The following is a 21,602-nucleotide window of genomic DNA, read 5'->3' on the forward strand; positions in this document are numbered from 1 at the left end:
AAAGTTGTAGTACTTGAAAGTACTTCTTGATGAACGACTGAAAAGATTAAGCCAAATTCCACCAGGGAGGTGATTCCGTTGGTGTTATCCCAGCACACACATCACCGGTTAGTGATGTCCTTAACGGGTAGATTTCGAAATGGCCCGCCGCCGTGTCTTATCAACGCCGTTGCGAGCACCAGGTGGGCAAATAAAATGAACGACCACCAAGTGGGGTGCTGATTAGCAATTATGAGCCCTCTTCCTAACCGTGAACGCTCACACTGCCGAATACCACGGTGCACATTATTTGCGCTTCGATTGTGGGTGAATAATAAATAACGACGCGTGCCAGTTGGTACGACAGGCTGGTTGCTGTCCGCCTGTCCACCAGACAGGGTGGTAGGTTGATCCATCCAGCCTACAGCTGTGTGCATAGTCCCACTTGTGATGTCACTGATGAGTATATTTTGAAACAGCTCAAAACCACTCATCGTTTCACTAGTGGAGTCACTAACGGGAGGATTTTGAAATGGTTTGTAATGGCAACTGTTGGTAGACTAGGGGCCCTTAAGAGAGGGTACTTTCAGGCTAAACCAGTTACAGTGACGCTTTTATCCAAAGCGACTCGCAACGGTTCACCACACAATCACACACCGACGGCGGAGTCAACCACACTACACGACAGCCAGCTCGTCGGGAGCAGTTAGGGTTTGGTGCCTTGCTCAGGGACACCTCAAGCCGGGGATCAAGCCAGCAACCTCCCAGTGACGAGTCAGCCCGCTCTGCCTGCGGAGCTAAGCCCACCCTTCCAAATGTGAATGTAAACCAGTCAGCTTGACTGCTCTGCGAAATACCAACCCCCGCAACGACCCAATCGGGGCCCGCGTCCACATCGCCGTCAACAACGTCAACATCAACTCACCTTGAAAGTTCCCAGCCGTGAGGTAGAGCCAGGTGAGGGCCGGGATGAAGAGCAGGGCGACGGTGGCCAGCAGAAACTTCCTGCGCCCGCGACACATTCCAAGCATCCTCCGGGCGGGGGACCCTAGCGACCACCGAGCGAGCCTGGGGGGGGGGGGGGGGGGGGGGGGGGAGAGAGGGGCGGGGCCTCTAGGTGGGCAGCAGCTGCTGGTGGGCTTGGAGATGCATGGCCCTGCGGAGAACCAACAGGGAGAAGAAGAGCGGGGAGGTGAGTCAAAGCAGGGCGGAGGTCGGCGCTGGGCCGTTTATCCATTTTTTATCGTGGGTCGAATTCATGGTCAATAATCATTTAAAATCGATTACAAAAAAATAATAATTAAAAAGTGTTAGTCAACATGGCAGCATGCGCTGAAAAAAGTGAGTGTTTAGTTTGGCTAAAGTCTGTTGCAACCAAATTGTGCTTTTGTTAATCTTCAAATAAAATCCAAACTTAAAAAATATATATGTTTGTCATTTATAGAAAGAAAAAGAAAAAACAGCTCAACAGGTCCACAACAACAACAGCATGTCTTCTAGTGACATTGGAGCACAAGAATAGTTGTGATGATGGTGGAGGATTCTAAGGGGTTTAAAGCCTGTTACGGTTCTCACCAGTAAGATATGCAAAAAACATTTTCCACTTTTGCATGCCTCTGATGACCTTATCATCGTAGTCGCAGACACCATCTAAATATTGGAACATTTGATTTTGTAAAATACGGCCCAGCTCAACACATTAAACCTTATCATTCCAATTTCCGACAGATTTGCATCTACTTATCCCTGCCTTTCAAAACCATCATCTTTGCATCATTTGCTCAGTTCGGTCGGAATATGAACCTATTCTGTTCTTTAATTCAATGAAGACCGATTCCACAGGGAGTCACAGATGTTGTTTTGGGTTTTAGGAGCAGTTGAAAATGAATACATTCCCCCCCCCCGCCCCCCCCCCCCTCACCCACCACCGGGGTCTCCTGGGGACCCTACTGCACGAAGCGTATTGCATTATTCATGACAATGATAAGAAACGGGAAAAAAAAAAAACACAGCAGCACACAATAAAGTTGCACCATGCGCTAACCCGTCAGACGTTTGTTCGCTAGATCTGCACGTTGTAAACGGCTGGGTTAATTGGCCAATATGCTAAAATAAGTTCTATTTCAGATCTCCAAGTTGTGTTTGGTCCATTTACAGTGCAAATCAAAAGAGACAGTGGTGAACTATTCTTGCATGGCCTCACGCTAAATCCTTGGATGATTATGAACACATTTTCAATTACCCCTTATAACCCAAAACCTTAACTGTGTCAGATCAAAGGGGGCGAGACACAATAGAAGTTGGCACTCGTTTTTGAGCTGTGATGGTCGCTGGCTAAATTAAATTAATTAAAAAAGGAGTGCGCCACATTTAAAACGTGTGAATTGCATACACGCGTATATACACAAACTGTATCCCCATTACTTTAACAAGCAACCAGTGACTTTAACAAGCAACCGGTGGCAACACGATCCTAAAAGTGTCAATACGTTTCTCGACAAGATTTGTTATTTGACAGTGGGAAGTTAATCAAAGAAGGTCCAAACTATAAGCACCCTATAAACACACTCTGCCAGTACCCACCCCTATGCAGACCTTCAACAACATCCTTCAAATCCTCCACAACGAAACTCCACTCGACAGTCAGCTATATCACTAGCTATCATCTGACATAGTATCATCCAGAAGCAAGTAGTGGGTTATGGATCCAAGGACCTTACAGTCAAGGGTCAACCACCCTGACCACTAGGCACCCCTTCATTCATATTCATCGTCTGCCAAGGTATACCGCTCCGAAGGAAATAGCTACAGCAGCAGGCTGGAAGTCCTGGGCGGTGTAGCGGAGATGAGTGGGGGGGGGGTGGGGGGTGGCTGGGTTAAACGAGGCTACCAGAGATTAGACGCCTCTTACAGTAACGCCAGCCCCGGTTACAATAGCCGCCTCTCTCTGGGAATTACTCCAACCGGTTCTTTAGCCCCGTGACCCCGGGTTGTAGCTCTCAAAATGGGATTGCATAATCTACATCGCTAATGCTGTGCTGGACACATTTGTTAGCTCACAAGGGAGATGTCGGAGGAGGGGGGGGGAACTGGAGTCACCAGCCGCAAATGTCAGCCAGGGAGCAACTCGGGCGAAGGGGAGGAATTGAGAGGGGATTTAATACGTCGGTTTACAACCCTAACAGACTACGATAAAACTCCCGGGACGTACGCTACACCACTTCTTAACGGTCGAGAAAAAAAACAAAATAAAGCTAGCCGTTTTGCCAAAACACAGCCTCAATTTGAGGAAGAGCCAGGCGACGCGAATACGAGCGAAGCTTTTCCTACCGCTAAAAAAAAAAAAGTTAGCCGACGCCAATTACCGCCCGGAAACATTGCCGTAATTTATGTTGGAATACGGGGAGCGACTCGGATCAACGGTGGGCCTCGCCGCGATGACAGTTGGTTAACGAAAACGGGATTTAATATCCAGAGCTCTGTGGTGAACTGCGTTGCACCGAGGCTAGCGGTGATGAATGATGATCAGGGGGAACGGCAGAGAATCGGTTGGGGACGACCACCGGGAAAAAGGGCGAGAGAGAGGCAGAGAGGTATAGAGAGAGACAGAGGTTAAGAGAGAGACAGAGGCCGAGAGAGAGGCCGAGGCCGAGGCCGAGAGGGAGACAGACAGAGAGAGACAGAGGCAGACAGAGAGAGAGGGAGACAGAAACAGACAGAGAGAGAGAGACAGAGAGAGAGAGAGAGTTGCTCGCTCTGAATGTGTGCCCAGCAGTCGGGGGGAGAAAGGAACACGTGGCCGGTGTTTCGGGGCGAAATATAGGTCACGACAAGAAATACATCAATGTGACAGATAACAGATTCTCATAACACACAGAAGGGAATAGGGAGAAGAAAAAGAGGCAGAGAGGCCGAAAGACGGAGGATTACCTCGGGCGATTTAATGGTATCGTTTATATCTCTACACCATAAGAGCCCTTCTTCTTAATATCTGCAATAACCCTACAGGCAAATCTCACAGGACATCCGTTGTTAACAGAATGATTACTCCATCGGAAAATCGGACGCACAATTCTCCAAAGGCTTCGTATCGTCCAACACCCTTACTGAAAGTGATAAGGGCTTTTGATGAGAGCAGGGGGGTAGAGGGGGTGAGGAAAGGGGGTGGGGGGAGAGGGCAAACCAGGTCACCGAATGCTTCCAGGGCCAAACCTGGCAACTGAGGGTGGCTGTCACCATGTGGGCATGCGGGCCTCGGAGCCAACGAGATGGGATACACGCCCGGTCCTGCACCCGCCCCCCAGTGACAGAAGCTGGGGTGGATGATACGGGCGCTGGTGGTACCAGGGGCGTAGGAATGAGTTTAACATTGGGGGGGACACATATCGGAAACCTGACAGATCCGTTAATGGTTTGAACAGAAATATGTCATAAATTAACTACACTGAAAAAATTCACAAATATTTTTTATTCTACTAAAAAGATACATTTGTAAATGTAAAGGAAAACACATTTTGAATGGCAGTAATGAACTGATAAATATCAAATCAATTCTTTAATTGCTCAATCATCCAGTTTTTTAGAATAAGAAGCGGTGACAAGACGCTGTGTTGCGCTTTCAAAATAAAATATTTTTCTCCCCCCGGTATAATTTTTAGGTGGGACAAATGCGCCTGTCTCCAATATTGGAGGGGACACGTCCCCTCCGTCCCCCCCGGTTCCTACGCCCTTGGGTGGTACCATTGTAGTCTGTTCTGTGAGAACAGTGTTACACCCTTTTTCCCCCACTTACATGCAACGTAAACGATATCTATAGAATTTATTTATAACAAATAGTGTCAACGGGAAACACAAAAGGCTTAACCTTGGACTTGTTGTAACAAAAAAATAAAAATGTAATCCTTTTGAAAGTATTTACATGCTGAATCTAATTTGTGGATTAGCATGATGTGCTTTCAGCTAAACGTCGTTTCCAATCCGTCAGTCGATTTCCGATGGCCAACGAAACTCAATATCACGGCTCACTGAGTATTAGATAAAGCCCTCAAAAACTCTTTATTCAGCTTTCAAAGAACGACCCGGGGAAGGGTCAGATCTGATGGAGACGGCTCCTTCTCAGTAATAGAGCCAGGTAGTGAACGGCGGGTGTGAAAGTGGCAGAAGACACCAATAGCGGGCGTAACAATACCGGGGACTGATTAACTGTGAGCGGGCTCTCCTGAGCCTCTTTGTCCTCACAATAGAGTGGCCGGGCTCCAAATGGCACTCTAGTTTAACATGAGTGCACCTGTGTGGTGGCATTGGCCAACTGCCATCTTGCAGCGGGATAACTTATTAGATGACATCATCTGGGATGATATCGGGGCGCTCTTAATTTGAAATTAAGAAATTCATCACATTTAGTGGAGCAGGATTTATTTTTAACTTTGCGGATGGGCTTTGTCTTTTAATAACCCCCTCACTGAGGGATTGGATCTAGGGCGGCATGTTTCTTAGTGACGGTGGTAAATGGCAAACTTTGCATTGAAAGTGTATGCCAGTGGATTTTGTGGATCAATATATACAGGACAACATGATCACATTTAATCCATCCACATCCATAACTGCAGAATGCTGATATGATAATATACAATATGAATGTTCTACATTCAAAGTGTAGCATGCATAGCACAAAAAAAGAAAGTAGTTTACTCTGGAAAATGGAACCCCTCCATTTTATCTGCCTCAACAAGATCTTGATACGATCAAATCCCAATACATGAACAACCTGAAGGATACAGTGAGATGGAGATGGATGCATCATGACAGCTTGTTTCTTGTTTTTTTTCGATTGAGACACGCATAACCGCGTCCAACCACAAATTATATTGATTATACCATTCAGGCATCCTCTCAAAGTACTATCGTTCTCACAAAAAAAATCCAGGATCCTGATCAATAAATAGGCCTCTCCAATATGTTGCGCAATCAAACACATCCACCTGTTCAAACCGGGGTGTTAGATAGTTTCCGAGAAAAGGAAGCAAGAATGTGATTTTACTCACTTACTCATTTTTCCTTTACCTTTTTCTTCAGAAAACCTCTAATCAAAATCTCCAATATCACGCGGCCACATATAGGCGCATTTCTTGATCTCCCAACTGAAGCTCAATCATGTGAAGACTGGGCTTCCAGGTGCCCTACCACCTCTTCACAATCCCAACCCCACACATGATCCAACAACCCCCCGGCTAATACACAGACGAGACTCCTGGAGTTGATCCTCGGAGATCAATATGGTGGAACACGATGGTTTTACCAACATGATGTTACTGCATATTGTACTGCATATTGGATATATATGTCCGCCACGGCGTTCTGCTGAAGATGTTGGGCGAGCGTCTTGTTTAATATGGAACTGCCACGCTGTTTTCTAAGATAAAAGACGACTGCTTTTATTTGTCATTTCTTCCAAACCAGACCGATGGATTAACACAAATCCCGGGCCGATGACGACAACGCTCATACTTTTCCGTCAATTATTCCACGGAAACTGAGTTGATGGTGCAGACTGCAATTTTTTCTCTATGTGTGTATGAAGAGGTAATCTGAGAAAATGAAATCAGGAGTGCTCCGCTTTACGTTCTCATTGAAAATGAAAGCAAAGCGATCCTCATAAGTATTTCTGCTTCTCCCTCATAGTAGAATATATAGCCTTTACTCAAATTACAAAACAAGATTAATTCTTATTCTGGTCATCCATTATCAGTCCACTTTCAGATAATTTTCCAAGCCATAATTTATAACTCTTGCCACGGCTGCAATGGAAGTGTACAAAAAAGAAAGAAAAGATACATAATTGCTAGATCTTTCCGTCAATTGATTACAGCATACAAGAGCCTAATGCATCAATCTCCTGGTGTCACAGAATCAATACCAGCAGTACTTCGTCATAAGAAAACAAGCATTTTTATTTAGTGCCGCATGTCGACGGAAAACCACCATTTTGTTTTGACACTGACGTAGAAGCAGCACTCCACCCAGTCGACTCCACAGACGGAGCTTCCCTTGACCTTTGACCCTTCTCCTCCCTTCGCTGTTCGCTTAGTGTGCGCTGTGTGAGGTCCCACTGCGGCTCCATGCCAGAGAGAGAAGCTTGCTTTGTGATGGCCTCTGATTCACCAGCAAGGAGGATGGCTCCCTATAGCGAAGCATTGGCATCTGCCGAAGGTTGTGTTCCCATTAGCTGAAGGTCACATGTAATCCCACAAATGCCAAGCAGGCTGCCAAAAGCACATCCTATAGGGACAAGGGATATGAATTGGCTGCTGTCAATGCAGATCTTCTCCCCATTATAGGTCTATGCCTCGTGCGAGTCCTCCTATATTTAGGATCACTTAAAGCAAAGGACTCTGCTCCTCGCATATTAAAATGGTATTCTCTTAGTTTATTGATGTGTTGGGGGCCGCAAGGGAACAGAACATGGAGCCAACCGGGGATCTTTGCTGAATTGCATCTTCATGAAACATACACAGTGCATGTTCTGGTGACTGACTTTTTACTGGGAGGATACATTAAACAAGACCCATGGGGGGGGAAGGAAACTCTTGTATGTAACCCGCATATAACTCCCGTTGTTTTTGAAAAAAAGTAGACGCAAAGATCCACAGATTTTCAAAGAAATAAACAGTTGATCAAGAAAACTAACAACCTGATCTAAATTCAAGGCATTGAATTTAGCATGTCCTCGACACAAGCTAACTCTTCTTCTCTACCGACGCTGAAACCATTATTTTTATTTTATTAATAGTCAACTCCCAAGGATTAATCCGGGCACTGATCGACGACCCTAACTCTGTTCCATATTCCCGGTGTACGTGAGACTAGGGGGAACCGAGCAGGTTGCAAGAACATTAATCAGCCATGGTAACGCCGTCACCCTTTCCTCAGAAAAAAACCAGCCTGCACTTCAACAGCTCATTACTCCGACAGAGGTCAGACTTTTAAATCTCCTGAAACCCTTCTAAGACGACACCTCTAAATTTAGCCGTTCGGCCCTGACAGCCGACACAGCGCCCATTTTGAGGGGAATTGCAAGGCTAATAATGAGTGTATGATGGCCATTAGAGAAGAAGGACCAGCACATTCCCCCTTAGTGTCGCCGGGCGAGTCTTATCTGCCAGAGGGAGAAGTGACAGGGCATCTCAGACCGCTTTATCAAACCCGTCACATCTGATTTGATCCCCAGATTGCCCTTCACGTGGCGCCTGGCCTAACCACCCCACCCCCTCCGTGGAAGTGTGGACACACAGGAGAGCCTGTCCCCCACCATCAATTTGTTTCCCCCCCTGATCGCTGGAGGGATGAGAGAGGCAGGGGCCACCTTCTTAAGGGCCACAAATTGAATCTCAAATTCCGAGACTCCGTAATGAATATAGTAGAGTAATTTAGTTTTTTCCCGTGAGTGCCGAGGTCCTTGCTTCTCTGAATCCAATATCCCCCGTTGATTGTAATTGATTTAACTGAATGTGATTTGGTTTGTGTGTATGGGTTTTTTTTATGCCGAAAACTAACGACATTTACTGGAATATGTTTCGTCTTAAAATAGAAGTTGCTGCAAACAATATTTCAGGGAAACCGGATCATTGGAGCAGGTCATTTACCGCTCACATGATTGATTCAAAGCATTAGTTACCAATAACTGATCGATCTATTTGTCTATTTAAATAATTGATTCCGTCCTTTGGGATTATTGAAGGACTAAATCAGGCATTAAACAAGGAAAATATAAAAGAACTAATTTGGTGCTTTTATCTTTGGAAATCCAACAATTTGGTTGATTTTATGTTTCAGAATAATCAATTAGTTTTTCTCGATTGTATACGGACAAAAAATGGAACTATGCACACAATTCTGAAAACTTGAAGCTCATGTATCAACTACAAGACTCCAAACTGCTAAACTCTAAGCACAATTCCACTGTTTTCACATTTTCGCTAAACTCTAAGCACAAATCTCATCATTTAGCACATTTGGTTCACCTGGATCACACTGGCCTTCAAAACGCAACTACTAATTACCAATAAATCGAACTCACATCTCACCTGTTCAAACTCAACTGGCAAAACACCTCAATCATGTGTCAGAGCATTAAAGAGGACTCAGTGAGCTCTACTGTGTTGTAGATATGGTCCTTTGGCCTGATCAGGATTGGAGGTGGGATACATACTGATTTACATGTAGATCTGTTTCACCTCATTTATATTCTTATTTTTTGTTGGCCTACGAAAAGCAGTCAGTTCAGCTGAACATTTTACTGTATTACAGTAAAAATAAAGAAATTTGCTTTGTTACCTTTTTGTAATTGTACTTGCACTGATTTCATCATTACATCCCCGAAAGTCAGTCACATTTTTAGTTTTTTTCATTTTACTAACATTTGGTGTATTGCCAGAACAATGTTGCAGCATCAATTATAGGTGTACAGTAAGACTATGGGAAGCTGGGATTGTGAGTTTAGCCCATTGGAGCTCATTGGATAGACAAATATGCATTGTATCCTTCTCTGATACGATTGTGTCAATGCAATATTTATATGATATATTCACAGTATTGTATTACAATATGGCAACAGTTTTTATACTATGTGTACCACCTAATTGCAACTTTAAAAAAGAAAGCTATTTCAAAAGTGTTTTGAATTGATCACACCAGTGTTTAACTGATGCTCTCTAAGAGATATTCATTTGATAGCTGTGTTTACTGTTTGGTGGAAAAAAATCAGTTTTAAGAAGAATTTGTATAGTTTTGACAAAATGATTAACACTTCTCAGGTTTGTGTTTAGAGTTTTGAGAAATTGAGCTATGGTTTCAGAAGACGTGTTTAAACGATTGAGATTAAGCTGTAATAACATTTTACCTGGCAGCCTGTCAGACAATACAGAAATCACCACAGGCTCTGTTAACTTATTATGAGCATTTGCCAGCACTCCAGATATTGTATAGACAATGCAATTATAGATGTTACCCTTAAAGGCTTGATCGACAATTTATTGTACTAATTGCAGCTCTGGTTCTAATGACTGTATGTGTCAGTGTCTGTATGTCCGTGTGTCAGCATCCTAGTGGTGAGAACAGTTCTGTGTGTTTCAATGCAGTCCATTCCCCATCCTCGACTGACGGGGAATACAGCCCGACCGGCCAGGCGAGGCAGTAGCCCTGACAGCAGCACGGAGAGGGGAAAGGACACCTCTGCCTTCTCCAGAGACGCCACAGAGACAACAGCGGCAGAGGTGTCACTCTGTCTACATGATAATCAAGAATGCTCTGTAGGTCAGAATGGTAGACAATTATCCCGACAGGAGTACCACGGTGTACTTGGCTCTAAATGGCTCTCCGTGTTAGCCCGGAGAAAGACGGGGGGGAAAAAAAGAAAGGGAGAAACGTATTGATCAAGCCAACGGTGTTAACTTCCATTTCATTATGTCACCGATGCGATGCACTTATTACCAGTCGGCTCAGGTACAGAGGGGGGGCCCACGGACAGAATAAGGCAGAGCTGGGGAGGGCTCTGTGCAATCAGAGGATGAATTCAATGAAAATCAAATAATGGGTGTCTAGTCTCTAGACCCTTGTCTGGTGAATCCTGGATGGACTCATTTTCATCCATTTGGTTGATGCTATGTTACCTGAATTGCCCTCCTGTGATCAATGAAGCATTATTTTATCTTAGTAACTCTCAGACTTGGATACCTAGCCTTCTTACCACATCAGGTTAAGTTGCTTCCAAGTGGAACCGACAATTGAAAGCAACTCCGGTAACGTTTGGAAATGCTAATCAATAATGTTAGAATGGAATGTCTCTAATTTCGTCAAATTAATTTTGGGCTCTGTGGCAATGTTCATTACTTTACGTCACAGTTTTTTTGGATTTAGTTTTCGTAACAGCTCATATTGACTTTTGAGGCGTCCAAAAGGCTATTCCAGGCTTTGGCACGTTTCAGTTTTCCTTTTCTAATAGCCGCCAACCAATTTCAAAATATACATGGCATCATCGCTTCCTTTTAATAGCAAACACACACAGGATCATTACTTCCAGCCACAGCAGACAGACACTTAAATGGTTTGGATGTAGCCATTAATAAAGCAAGACTGAGATAAGAGCCTTGAAGAAAAAAAACATAATCAAGCCATTGTGGGGCAGGGTTGAATTTGAACTAATTGAGACCTTTGTTAAAAAATCCACCCATTTCTATTAAGTCATCTATTGTCCCTCAGGACACAAGTAGCTCTATCACATGCTCTGTTGAGGACAATGCCAAACAACAAAAGCATACGTTAGCATTGTAACCCTCTCCCAACCCACATCCGTTTATTAAATACGGCACTGAAGACCTACTTGAATTTAAAAAAGGTGACACCACTTTTACTTATTTTCCCTCACTTTATTTCTGCAGATCATTTAATTTGTTTTCAAAAAAGCCCACGCCTGTCAGTGTCACAAGATTCTAGTTGAAGGGAATTGTCTCTTGACCCTCCTCTTCAATTACGAAGAACTGGAATTAATTCAGTGGATCGTTTGGGTTGTGTGGATTACTGTGCGTTTGGGGCCCGTATCTGTGGTCTTGAAGCTTGGTATAGATGGTCAAACGGTGCTGTAATCGTTGCCTTGCACATTTCCATCGGTGTCCGAACACCTATGCACTTACCCGGGGCTGTGTCGAGGGGGGAGAAGGTTTAACGGTGTTATGATTAAATTCCCCTTTTTCACTTAAAGCAACTCGATCACTTTGGCGACTCAATAATTACCCTTTTTCGTCGGTTTCTTTAATGCATTCTTTACTTACATAAATATACCTAAAGGAAAAAATAAAAGACCTCAGAAAACGCTGATCTGCATTGGCAGCCATGCCTAACAAATGGCTGACACGTATGCATTTGATATTGTGGCTTCATACTTATAGACTATATATATTATATTTCCTTTGAAATGTATAATATCCAATGGAACCTCTTAGGGATAGATTTGCACATTTAGGATCAACTTGGGTAGTTTCAATAAACCGTGATCTTATGTTGCAAACCGTGACATGAGCAACTATTCTCTGGTGATATGTGCAATCGGTCTTTAGTTAATCTAATTACCGTCTTCCTCTACACCAAGGGGATTGCAAGGACAATACTGGGACGTAATTTCAAAGCATGTCAAATCGATCAATTTCCTTTGTTAATTGTCACATCGTAACTGTTCTGATGGAAGAGAATAACGGATGGCATCGATAAAGACCGAAAGTGTCACTTGTTCATTTAAGAGCTTTATATTTGTTTTACTATTTACCAAAAAATTACCATGCAGAAGTAAAATGCAAATTTCAGCTCCTGAAGCATGCCATTCTTAGAAGACTGCATTCTAAGCCCCCAGCCTTCTGCACAAAAGTGGGGGAGGAGAAGACATGAGGAGTCTCTTGAAAGCAAAGTCTGATAATATTACAGGTAATTGCTTGCAAGAGCTGCATGAATGAACAAATGTGTTTTGATTGCCTGCAGTTAGAGAGAGAATAGCCACAATTTCTCAAATGGTGCAATTTAGGTTCACAGAGCACAGGTCACAGTCAAGTTTCATTTAAAAACCGTATCTCTGGCAAACTACTAGTGCTACTTTCGCCATTAAAAGCCGGCAAAGGCTAACGGCTGCGTGGCCATTTGTCTGTGGTGCAATAGCGATGCAACTCTGCTATGGAAAAAAAAAAAAAAGAAAAAAAAAAACACAAACAAAAGCTGCCGGTTGCGCGACTATTAGTGTGTAACGTGCGTCGCACAATTCATCAACTCGGGGCGGGCGCTCATCTATCAGTCTGCGGAGAGCCACGCCCCCCCCCCCCTGCATAAAGGTGGAGAACTCTTCACAAAGACTTCAGCCTCAACGTGATGCATAAAACAAGAGTTCGTAATTAATTTAATAAGCTGAATAGGGGAAATAGCGCACGGTACACACCAAAAACAGCAACGCAGCGAGCTACGGCCCCCACCGCAGGGACTGCGTGCTTGCCACGAAGCTATTGAACATTTCCTGCGACGGGGGCCACAAAGACGCCCGCGTCTGCATATTCAATTTGCATCGAGTTACACAACGGCCGCGTTAATACATCACCCTTGACAACGGCGAGATTGTCCTAGGGGCCGGGCATCAATTTGCGTCACCGTTACCCTCTCGGCGTGTCTGCATGTGATGTTTCAATCATCAATCCAAATGGGTCGGGATGGCAAAAGGAAAATAAAACACGGCCTCACCCAGTAGTGTGAGGGGATGAGGGGGGGTTAAGGCATGGAGTGTGCTAATGTGGTGTGCAATTATACGCAACGTTATCGTTGCATTCACCAAGGAAACTTTCCTCCGTCTGGCGGTCCCTTGTGGGTGAGGGTCGGCGGACGGGCTGTCGTAGTACGTGATTGGAATTGGTGCTCAAGACTCTCAGGGGATTCAGAAAGGGTGTTGCTGTGCGTGTCTGTGTGTGTGCGCTTTCGGTGGGTGTGTGTTTGCTTGCGCGTTGGGCGTGTTTGTGCACTTGCGCGCGTGCGTTCGCTTGCATGCAGGTGTGTGTTCGCCTGCGTGCGTGCGTGCGTGCATGACAGAGAGAAAGGGGGAGAGAGAGAGAATCTATGAATCACACACATACTAGCATGTGTAGCATATTAATACTTGATGCAACCATAAGACTACCAATAACGGCAACAGTGATGTGTTTGGGGTGTAGCCGGAGAGCCAAGACTCGCGGCGCTTCCACTCGCTGGCAACCAACTGATTAACTGCATCTGCAGATCTTCACCTCCGGCAACACAGCTCCACAGTCATCTCCATTCTACAGTTTATGAGACACAAAACAGCACTGAACGAAATCTTCTCATCAAGAAGGCGATGACATCACCCATACATGATGATGCATAATGTATCCCCCCCCACCCACCCACCCACCACGAACATATGCTCATGCATCTTGTAAACAATGCAAAACCTTGTTTTCTTTTCAGGATTGTTTGTTCAGAATTTGCCTCCTTGTTCAGGGCTTCCTGTGTGAATTAGCTTGTTTCAACGCGTTCCTCCGCGAGGCGAACACATCGCTTCACAGACCTCAAGCACCAATTTGACTGCAGAGAGATCTAACATCGAAGAACGTGAGCACAACAAGAACCGCTGCCAAAAACGCGGGACAGGTGTAATTAATGGCTCCGGAACAAACAACCAATGAGATAATTAACAGCATTCTGCTTAAGGGGGTCTGAGGGGTAAGGACTAGGGGACACAATCACGGACGCGTTATCGAATCAACACACTGCTCATTTTGTTTAGCTGCCATCACTCCCATCTCATCAAAGCGAAGGCATATACCGGGAAGGAGGGGGGGGGGGGGGGGTACTTCGCAAAACGAACGGACAACTGAGCAGAGGATAAATTAAGGGATAAATCTAAAAAACACTGAAGCTTTAAAAGATCTCTGGTCGTGCAGTCGATGCATATTGTTAAAAAACTGTCTCTCAAAGCGCTCGGTCATAAGTCCATATTAATGCTCGCTGTCTTTGAGTGGTATTGAACAGTCCGAATATAAAGGAGATGTAGACTTATGAGGATACCAACTTCTTTAGTCTGAATGAGGCTGGTTTTTTAGAGAAGATAAATCCATGACGGAGGAAATGTCAGGCGTCGGTTGGTTTGTGCCAGACCTTAATTGAAAACACAATTTGATGATATAACCCTCAAATTCACAGGCATGGACATCACATAAGGCAATTCGAAATGCCAGTCAATATTGTGTGCCTTTCGTGCTGAAATATTCTCCCATAAAGCCTAGCTCTACACTAAGTCAGTGGCTTGCATCGGTATCCAAGAACAAGAATGTAGACAAAATTACAATAGACCATTTCACACATAGAAAACGAGGCATTGAACATTGCCTCGGTAAGCTTTTTCCGAGCAACCTTTGTAGAGCCAAATGATCACGCGTGAGATGAAAATAGACCACAAGGAAGAAAGATTGGGACATCCAATTCACGTGTTGGGGAAGCACTTGTAAACTAAACAGGAGGAAAGTGAAGGACATCCTGAATGGACCGATGAGGAGTGGCAGGATTCAATTCATCAGACCTCTCGCAGGGCTGGCCCAAACTAACCAGCCAACCCATTCCTTTCAAGCTACTTTAGTTCACTGCTTCACAGTCTGACAGCAGAAAGAATATTTTACATTTGACTAAAACCTAGCTCAGTGACCTTTCAAACAGTTTACATGGATAAGTGGTGTCATCTTGTAAATCCTCCTTATTGGGAATGCAACATTTTGAATGCATAAACAAGATCCCACTTACATTTTGTTTCGATGTGACGTGAACATGTAAATATAGCCAAAAGGGCATGTGTACATGACATTCAGTCGTATTAATTTTGAATTCATCTGGCATTCCTTCGTAGTAACTCTGAATTCACGTGTAACCCCTGAAAACATCAAACAGAAATCCAAAAAGAAATCTAGAAGATCTCCTGTAAGACACGCCTCACGTTGTTTTGAAATGATCGGGCCTCATTGAGAACTGTTCTGTCTCATCCTCCTGTAGTTAATAATTCAGATAAGGCCAGAACCCTATCTTCATCAGTGTCTCCATCTTGTTCAAATTAGAATCTTATCTGTTTTTTTTTTGGGGGGGGGGGTCTCTAGACCAAGCTTGAGACCAGGGTGGGCCTGATTAAGCACGAGTTGAGTTCAACAAAAAAAGGCCTTCTGAGCAGAGGTGGACACGGGGGCTACCCCCCCACGGACAAACACAATCCTTAATAAACCTGCCAGTACGGTGGAGTCACTGCCTTTGCAAGCGCACAGCTTTCCCCAGCTTGCTTTTCATACCACCTCTTGATAATGTGTTCCAAGTGAAACAGGAAATGAGTGAAAGACAACACACTGGAGGGCTGGGATGTGATCTGTCAGGATAACATGGGGCGATGCCAACGGTGACATAACGTGAGGCACTGCGAGCCAGCTGGGTATGGAGGACAGACCATAATATGATCTCATTGGTTGATATGTCGAGCCCAGCCCACATGCGCGGATATGGCATGCGGACGTTGTTTAGATGTGACTTCGATAGTTGAAAATACACCCGACGGCGCGCCTATACATGCAATTAATACACATTGTGAATGAACGTGTCGGATGAAAGTTTCGGATGAGTCACCTCACCACAGTGTTTCTTTGTTGCCTATGAGTAATCATATTTACAGTTACATTCAAAGCATTTAGCAGACACTTTTATCCAAAGCGACTTAAATTCATAAAACACGCAAACAGCGGAGTCAAACCGTGCAGGGCGGACAGCCCTGCACGGTTGTCCGCCCTGCACGGTTTGAAAGCACGAAAGCAACAAAGGCCTTGCTTGTCTTGCTTAGGGACACTTCGACGCTCGTCAAACTACCAACCTTCCGGTTACAAGTCAATTCCGTTTTACAAGTCAATCGGTTAAATGCGATATTTCAGTGCAGGAGGGGTTGATTGCTGAGGCCAAATCAACAACAACAGAGTTCAATATATCTGACTTCAGAAAACCTCAGGACAGGACCGTCCTCGCTTGCAAAGCGTTCAGACAAATATGTCTGCTCCGTGCATCGTGTTGCTACAATCAATGAGTTGGAAGGTGATGAATAAGTTATTCATGGGACGTAATTGTGATTCCGTGATAGTAGACGTCACTCGAGAGTTTATTGCACTCTTAAACAATTTATACCCGGGCGATTGTGCCGTTTCATTCAAACGGCATTGTGGGCCATCAGAGTGCAATCCCACCGCGATATACATCACAGCTTTTGATGACGCCGGCATTAAACCCAGATATTAGCCTCCATATAATGATTATATATGCAGGGCCTTATGGCCATCGCCACGAGTCAGAACATATATTAAGATTATAGACGTGTACAGTTGCGCGTTAATCAGACGCCGCCGTTTGAATTAAACAAGATTTGTTACGCTATAGATGTAGCGTTCTCATGCAATAGGGGTCTAATCAGCTCGTCCTGCCTTTATCACCTCCTGGATATATTTCCATTACACTTCCTGCCCCGACGTCCCAGCGCAGAGCAGAGGAGGCTATCGCGCTCCAAACAGACCGATGGTGCACCCTAATGTAAACGCTGGCGCTCTTATAACCGGTTGTTAAAGCTTCACATTATCAGGGTGAGAAATTAAGTGGCTTCGGGTCAGCGTGTTGCCCTCCCCCCAAACCACCAAACTAAGAAAGACCAATTTGCAGCGAGTCTTCGCTCCAAAAACTTCAGAGGCTACCTTAAACGCCCCCTCATCACTGTACACGTTTGACTTCATTCTTTCCCCCCACGATCCAAGTGTTGAGTATCAGGAGAATATGCTTTAAAACAAGAACACATCGAATGCTTGTGTGTTTTTTGCCCCCATGAGAGGAGACAACTTGGTTTTCTGATTAAAATGGCAATTTCTAGAATAATTTGTTGCAATCATGAGAAATTCAAGCCGTCAAAGAAGCCATTATTCACTGTCATTGATTCACCACATCACATTTGAATTTGGGTTGCTCTGATGTACCAAAGAAAATCCTCACCACCTTCTCAGCCAATAGCGAGGCACAGCACCTGACCATAACGTTCAGCAAAGACGGCTGAGCACTTCTCCATCACATCCACATTTCACATATAATCTGCATTTTCCACAACAAGCAGACAAGTGATCAAACACTAACAAAAATTAAACTCTCAATGTCAGTAGGCTATTCTGCAGAAGATCTCGTGGTAGATCAACTTTTTCTTCGAAATCTGAATAAACTTTAATGACACCAAGGTTTCCAGTTCAATAGTGACCTCCCCATTCCATCCGCCACAATCCCCTTTCAACGCTTCTCGTTTGCTTCCTCAAATCAGTAGTAGCGCCCCTAAATCCGACTTGCATAAATGATGCCAATAAACAGGTATACAATATGACAGCCATCCGGGGGGAACGCGTCGGCCATAAAACCATCGTTCCCGTGTGGGCTTGTATGGACCCATGAAGCTGAACTGTGATAAAGGGCTCTAACCTTACATATAAATTACACCTGACGTGGATTTTTTTTGCGGAAGTCTCAAAAGGTCAAGGGGTCTCCCCTATAACTGTCAAATTGTTCACGTTGTGTGCTTGATATAAGGCTCGGGGTCTTTTCCCTTAATCGAGGAGGCATTAACCATCAACCAATGACTGCCATGGTCTGCAAAAGCAACACGAACGTAGCCCTCTGCAAGGTGTTTAGGATTTACAGTTATAGGATACTAAATATTTGTATGGCCAACCCACAAAAGGGGGCATAGAATGCATTGAAAACAATTATAGATAGTATTGACTGAATGGGGAGTTATGCACGACAACTTCTACGCTGGATCTTCCCGGGTAAGGGGGGCGAAAAGGGTTCAATGGAGAGACACCAGGGCTTAAGGAAGTGCATTGTAGCCTTAACAAAAAAAGAAAAGACATATTGGATGGATGCATTTGATCATTACGCAAAAAGCCCCACTGGCTAACGACACGGATCCGAGGGTCCATGTCCCAAGTGCAGCTCAATTAGGACAGGAGCGAAGAAACTTTATGGGTTTAACTTGACCCGGCTGTCGGCTATAATCATCCATCTGCCCCTTATACCCCCTTCGGTTTGGAAACTGGTTTGAATGTGGAGAATGAAATGGCTTTTTATTTTAGTGTGCGCTGATCTTCCAGTGGAGTTTGGAGGATTTCGGGACACAAAATCGGCAGCTTTTAGTTTAAGCGCAGAGGCCCATTCACACCAATGTACAGCACAAGGACTTTATAAAAGGTGAGGGGATAATAACGTTAGCCTACGTACTAACACACACACAAACACACACACACACAGACACACCGTATCGATACAGTGTATGACAGGTCAAATCACAGCTTTCAGTCATGCGTTGGATCTCCGAGCCTCACAGCCTCACTCACCTGATGCAGAAACAGATCTCCAGGCGTCGAGAGTCCAGAAAAAGGAAATCGCTTAAAGAAAGAAGGCGATTTCCGACTAGTTCCTGCAGCCGTGTACAAAATGCATGCAAGGCGGACACAGATCGCAGTCCAGCCCGTGTCCAGACGAACCGGTCCCACACGGTCCCCGCGTCGCCTTTATACTTCTGCGACTTAGTTCTCACACAGACATGTCAGAAGACCCGGATCCGCCGTCAACAAACCCGGCCTCAGCTGTGTTAGCCCAAGCTAACGCCGACAGCGTATCAAATGTGTTGTTTCGCGTAAGCCAACCCCCTTCCCTCCCTCCCTCCCTCCCGATAAAAGCTTTTCTTTATTTATCTCCGTGAGATGAGTGACTGCGTCGACTCGCCGCCATGCATCCTCGGCGGAGTCCTATGCGCTCAGGGCAGACCGCCCCTACCCCCATACAAGTGTCTGTTGTTACGGCTGCACGCACAGACACACACACACACACACACACGCACGCGCGGGCAGACAGTGACAGTCCCCAAGAAAAAGAGAAGAAATGCGGCAGTTTCCGAGGAAAAATAAGGCCAATGACTTGTTAGGATCGGTGTAGCGTCCGGATCGATATCCCGCGGAGTTGTGTGCGGACTGGCGGGTCTTTCCCCCCCACCCCCCCTGTAACAGCGGTGTTCAGTTAGGTCATTTCAGCAGCAGAAATTGTTATGTGCTGCTGCTGGTGCTCCACTTTCTAGACGGACGCCAAACGCACACACACACACCACACACACACACACGCACACAACACTGTGCCTTTCTTCCCTGCCTCCTCCGGTTCTGACAGGCTCCGAGTAGCCAATCCGCGAGCCGCAGCCGCTTCTCCCTCCTTTTAGGCAACGGGGATTTCAGCAAAATCCGGAGAGAGTGTAGTCCTTGTGGATCGGAGTCTGCGCTGTGTAGATGGATAGGCTATATATACAGAGCCACGCTACTGACCGTGGAGGAGTAGGTTTTCAACTTTGTAAACATTGAATGCTATTTCCAATTGTGTAGGTAGAGTTTTATGGTGTATACATTGCATATTTGGTGTGTATTAAATTACAGCATCACTTGCTGCGATGGCACTGCTGGCCTCAAATAAACTTTCTAACATCTAACACTCTATCTCTATCTCAAGTGCATATGGCTTTTTGATAATTGATTGGCCTTCTATTATCGCGTTACACGATTGAGATGGGATTCGTTAATCACCCCTTTTCCGTAACTTGTTTTGAAAGATGCGGCAACCTTTGAAATTAAATGTATTCAATTAGTTTAACGGTTTTAATTTGAACGCTAGGCAGCCACTGGCAGACACAGGATACGGGTTAGCACTGAGCGAAGCTCGCAGCTTTAATTTGGCTCCATAGCTTAGTTATAGCGCTCCAAACAATAATAACATCTGAGGGAGGTCCAGTTTATCCGTAAAGTTTGACACAGCGCGGGTAACTCATTATTGGACTTCAATCATTTCCACCTTGCTGTTCACCGTAGGAAGATGAAGCATAATAAGAACGAGAAATTGTGGTCAAAAACCTTGTAGTCCATAATGTTCCTCGCAGGTTATGCGGAGTATTACAATATGAGTTATTGATCGATAATATATATAATATAACAATATGTGAGGCCGACCCACGCCCTGTCTCCCTCCCGTCCCCGGTTGGCCCCACAGACAGAACAAACGAGAGAGGTTCACTAATTAATAAAAGTGTAGGTTTGGGAAAGGCTCACCTCGGAGCGCTGACAGACTGGCCCCTTATACTATGGGACAGCTCCTCTCTTTCCCGAGGACAACGCAAACACTCCTGCACGTACGCGCGCACACAAACGGTACTACATGCACACACACACGCACACGGTACATACACACGCACACACGTGGTACATACACACGCGCACACACACGGTACACACACACGCACGCACATGGTACATACACACGCACACATTAACATAAGCATACGAAGGCACACATGCATGAACATACACACACACGCACACGCTCAGACACCTGTCTGTGAGTCCAGACAAAGGCATTCAGTCTAACTTTTGCCATGTTAATCTTTGTGTAGACAACACAAAATGTGTGTGCACTATGGCGTGAATCTGTGCCGCTTGAGTGAATGCACAGAAGCTCATTGGCTAACCGTTCGTGCGCCACTGCACTCTTTCAGAAGAGGACTCACTAGAAGAAACGCTCCACCCAATCAAAACTCAAAAGAGCTTTTCATCAATCCTTTCACTCGAGTTCCATTATTATATTCTCCCTGAGCAGACCTCGACGGAGGTTCCGTCTTTCTTTCCACTGTTACTCTCCCTCTGTTTTCCCATGTTTGCTTTATGAGCAGGCACGGCTCTCCCCTGAGGAGAGTCCCGGCACGCCGCCAGTGACAGAGTGTAGAGGAGAGAGCCTACTGTGGCCTTATGCCCCATAAGGGACGAGGAGGAGAGGGGAAGTAAGTGTCTGAAACGGCATCGGGACACAGATGGCCCAGTGTCCCTAACCAATAGTGCTTCCCAGAACCTCACCCTTTCCTTAACTTGAACCTATCCGTTTCACACCTTAAACCTATTTTATGTTATGCAAGCTTATATTTAAATATAACCCAATACCTAAACCGT

The 21,602-nt window shown here is 45.0% G+C and overlaps 1 protein-coding gene across 1 annotated transcript in view; it reads right to left on the reverse strand.

The window, feature by feature from the left end:
- The window catches only part of large1 (LARGE xylosyl- and glucuronyltransferase 1), a 59,799-nt gene extending 58,762 nt beyond the window's left edge, over positions 1-1,037 (reverse strand). Inside the window, 1 exon segment of the mRNA XM_079734032.1 lies at positions 905-1,037. Within this exon segment, the coding sequence (XP_079590158.1) occupies positions 905-1,010 (106 nt within the window). The 5' untranslated portion in view covers positions 1,011-1,037.
- Positions 1,038-21,602: the final 20,565 nt, after the last annotated feature.

The sequence above is a fragment of the Pollachius pollachius genome, assembly GCF_949987615.1.
Source record: "Pollachius pollachius genome assembly, chromosome: 4".
Lineage (NCBI taxonomy): Eukaryota > Metazoa > Chordata > Actinopteri > Gadiformes > Gadidae > Pollachius > Pollachius pollachius.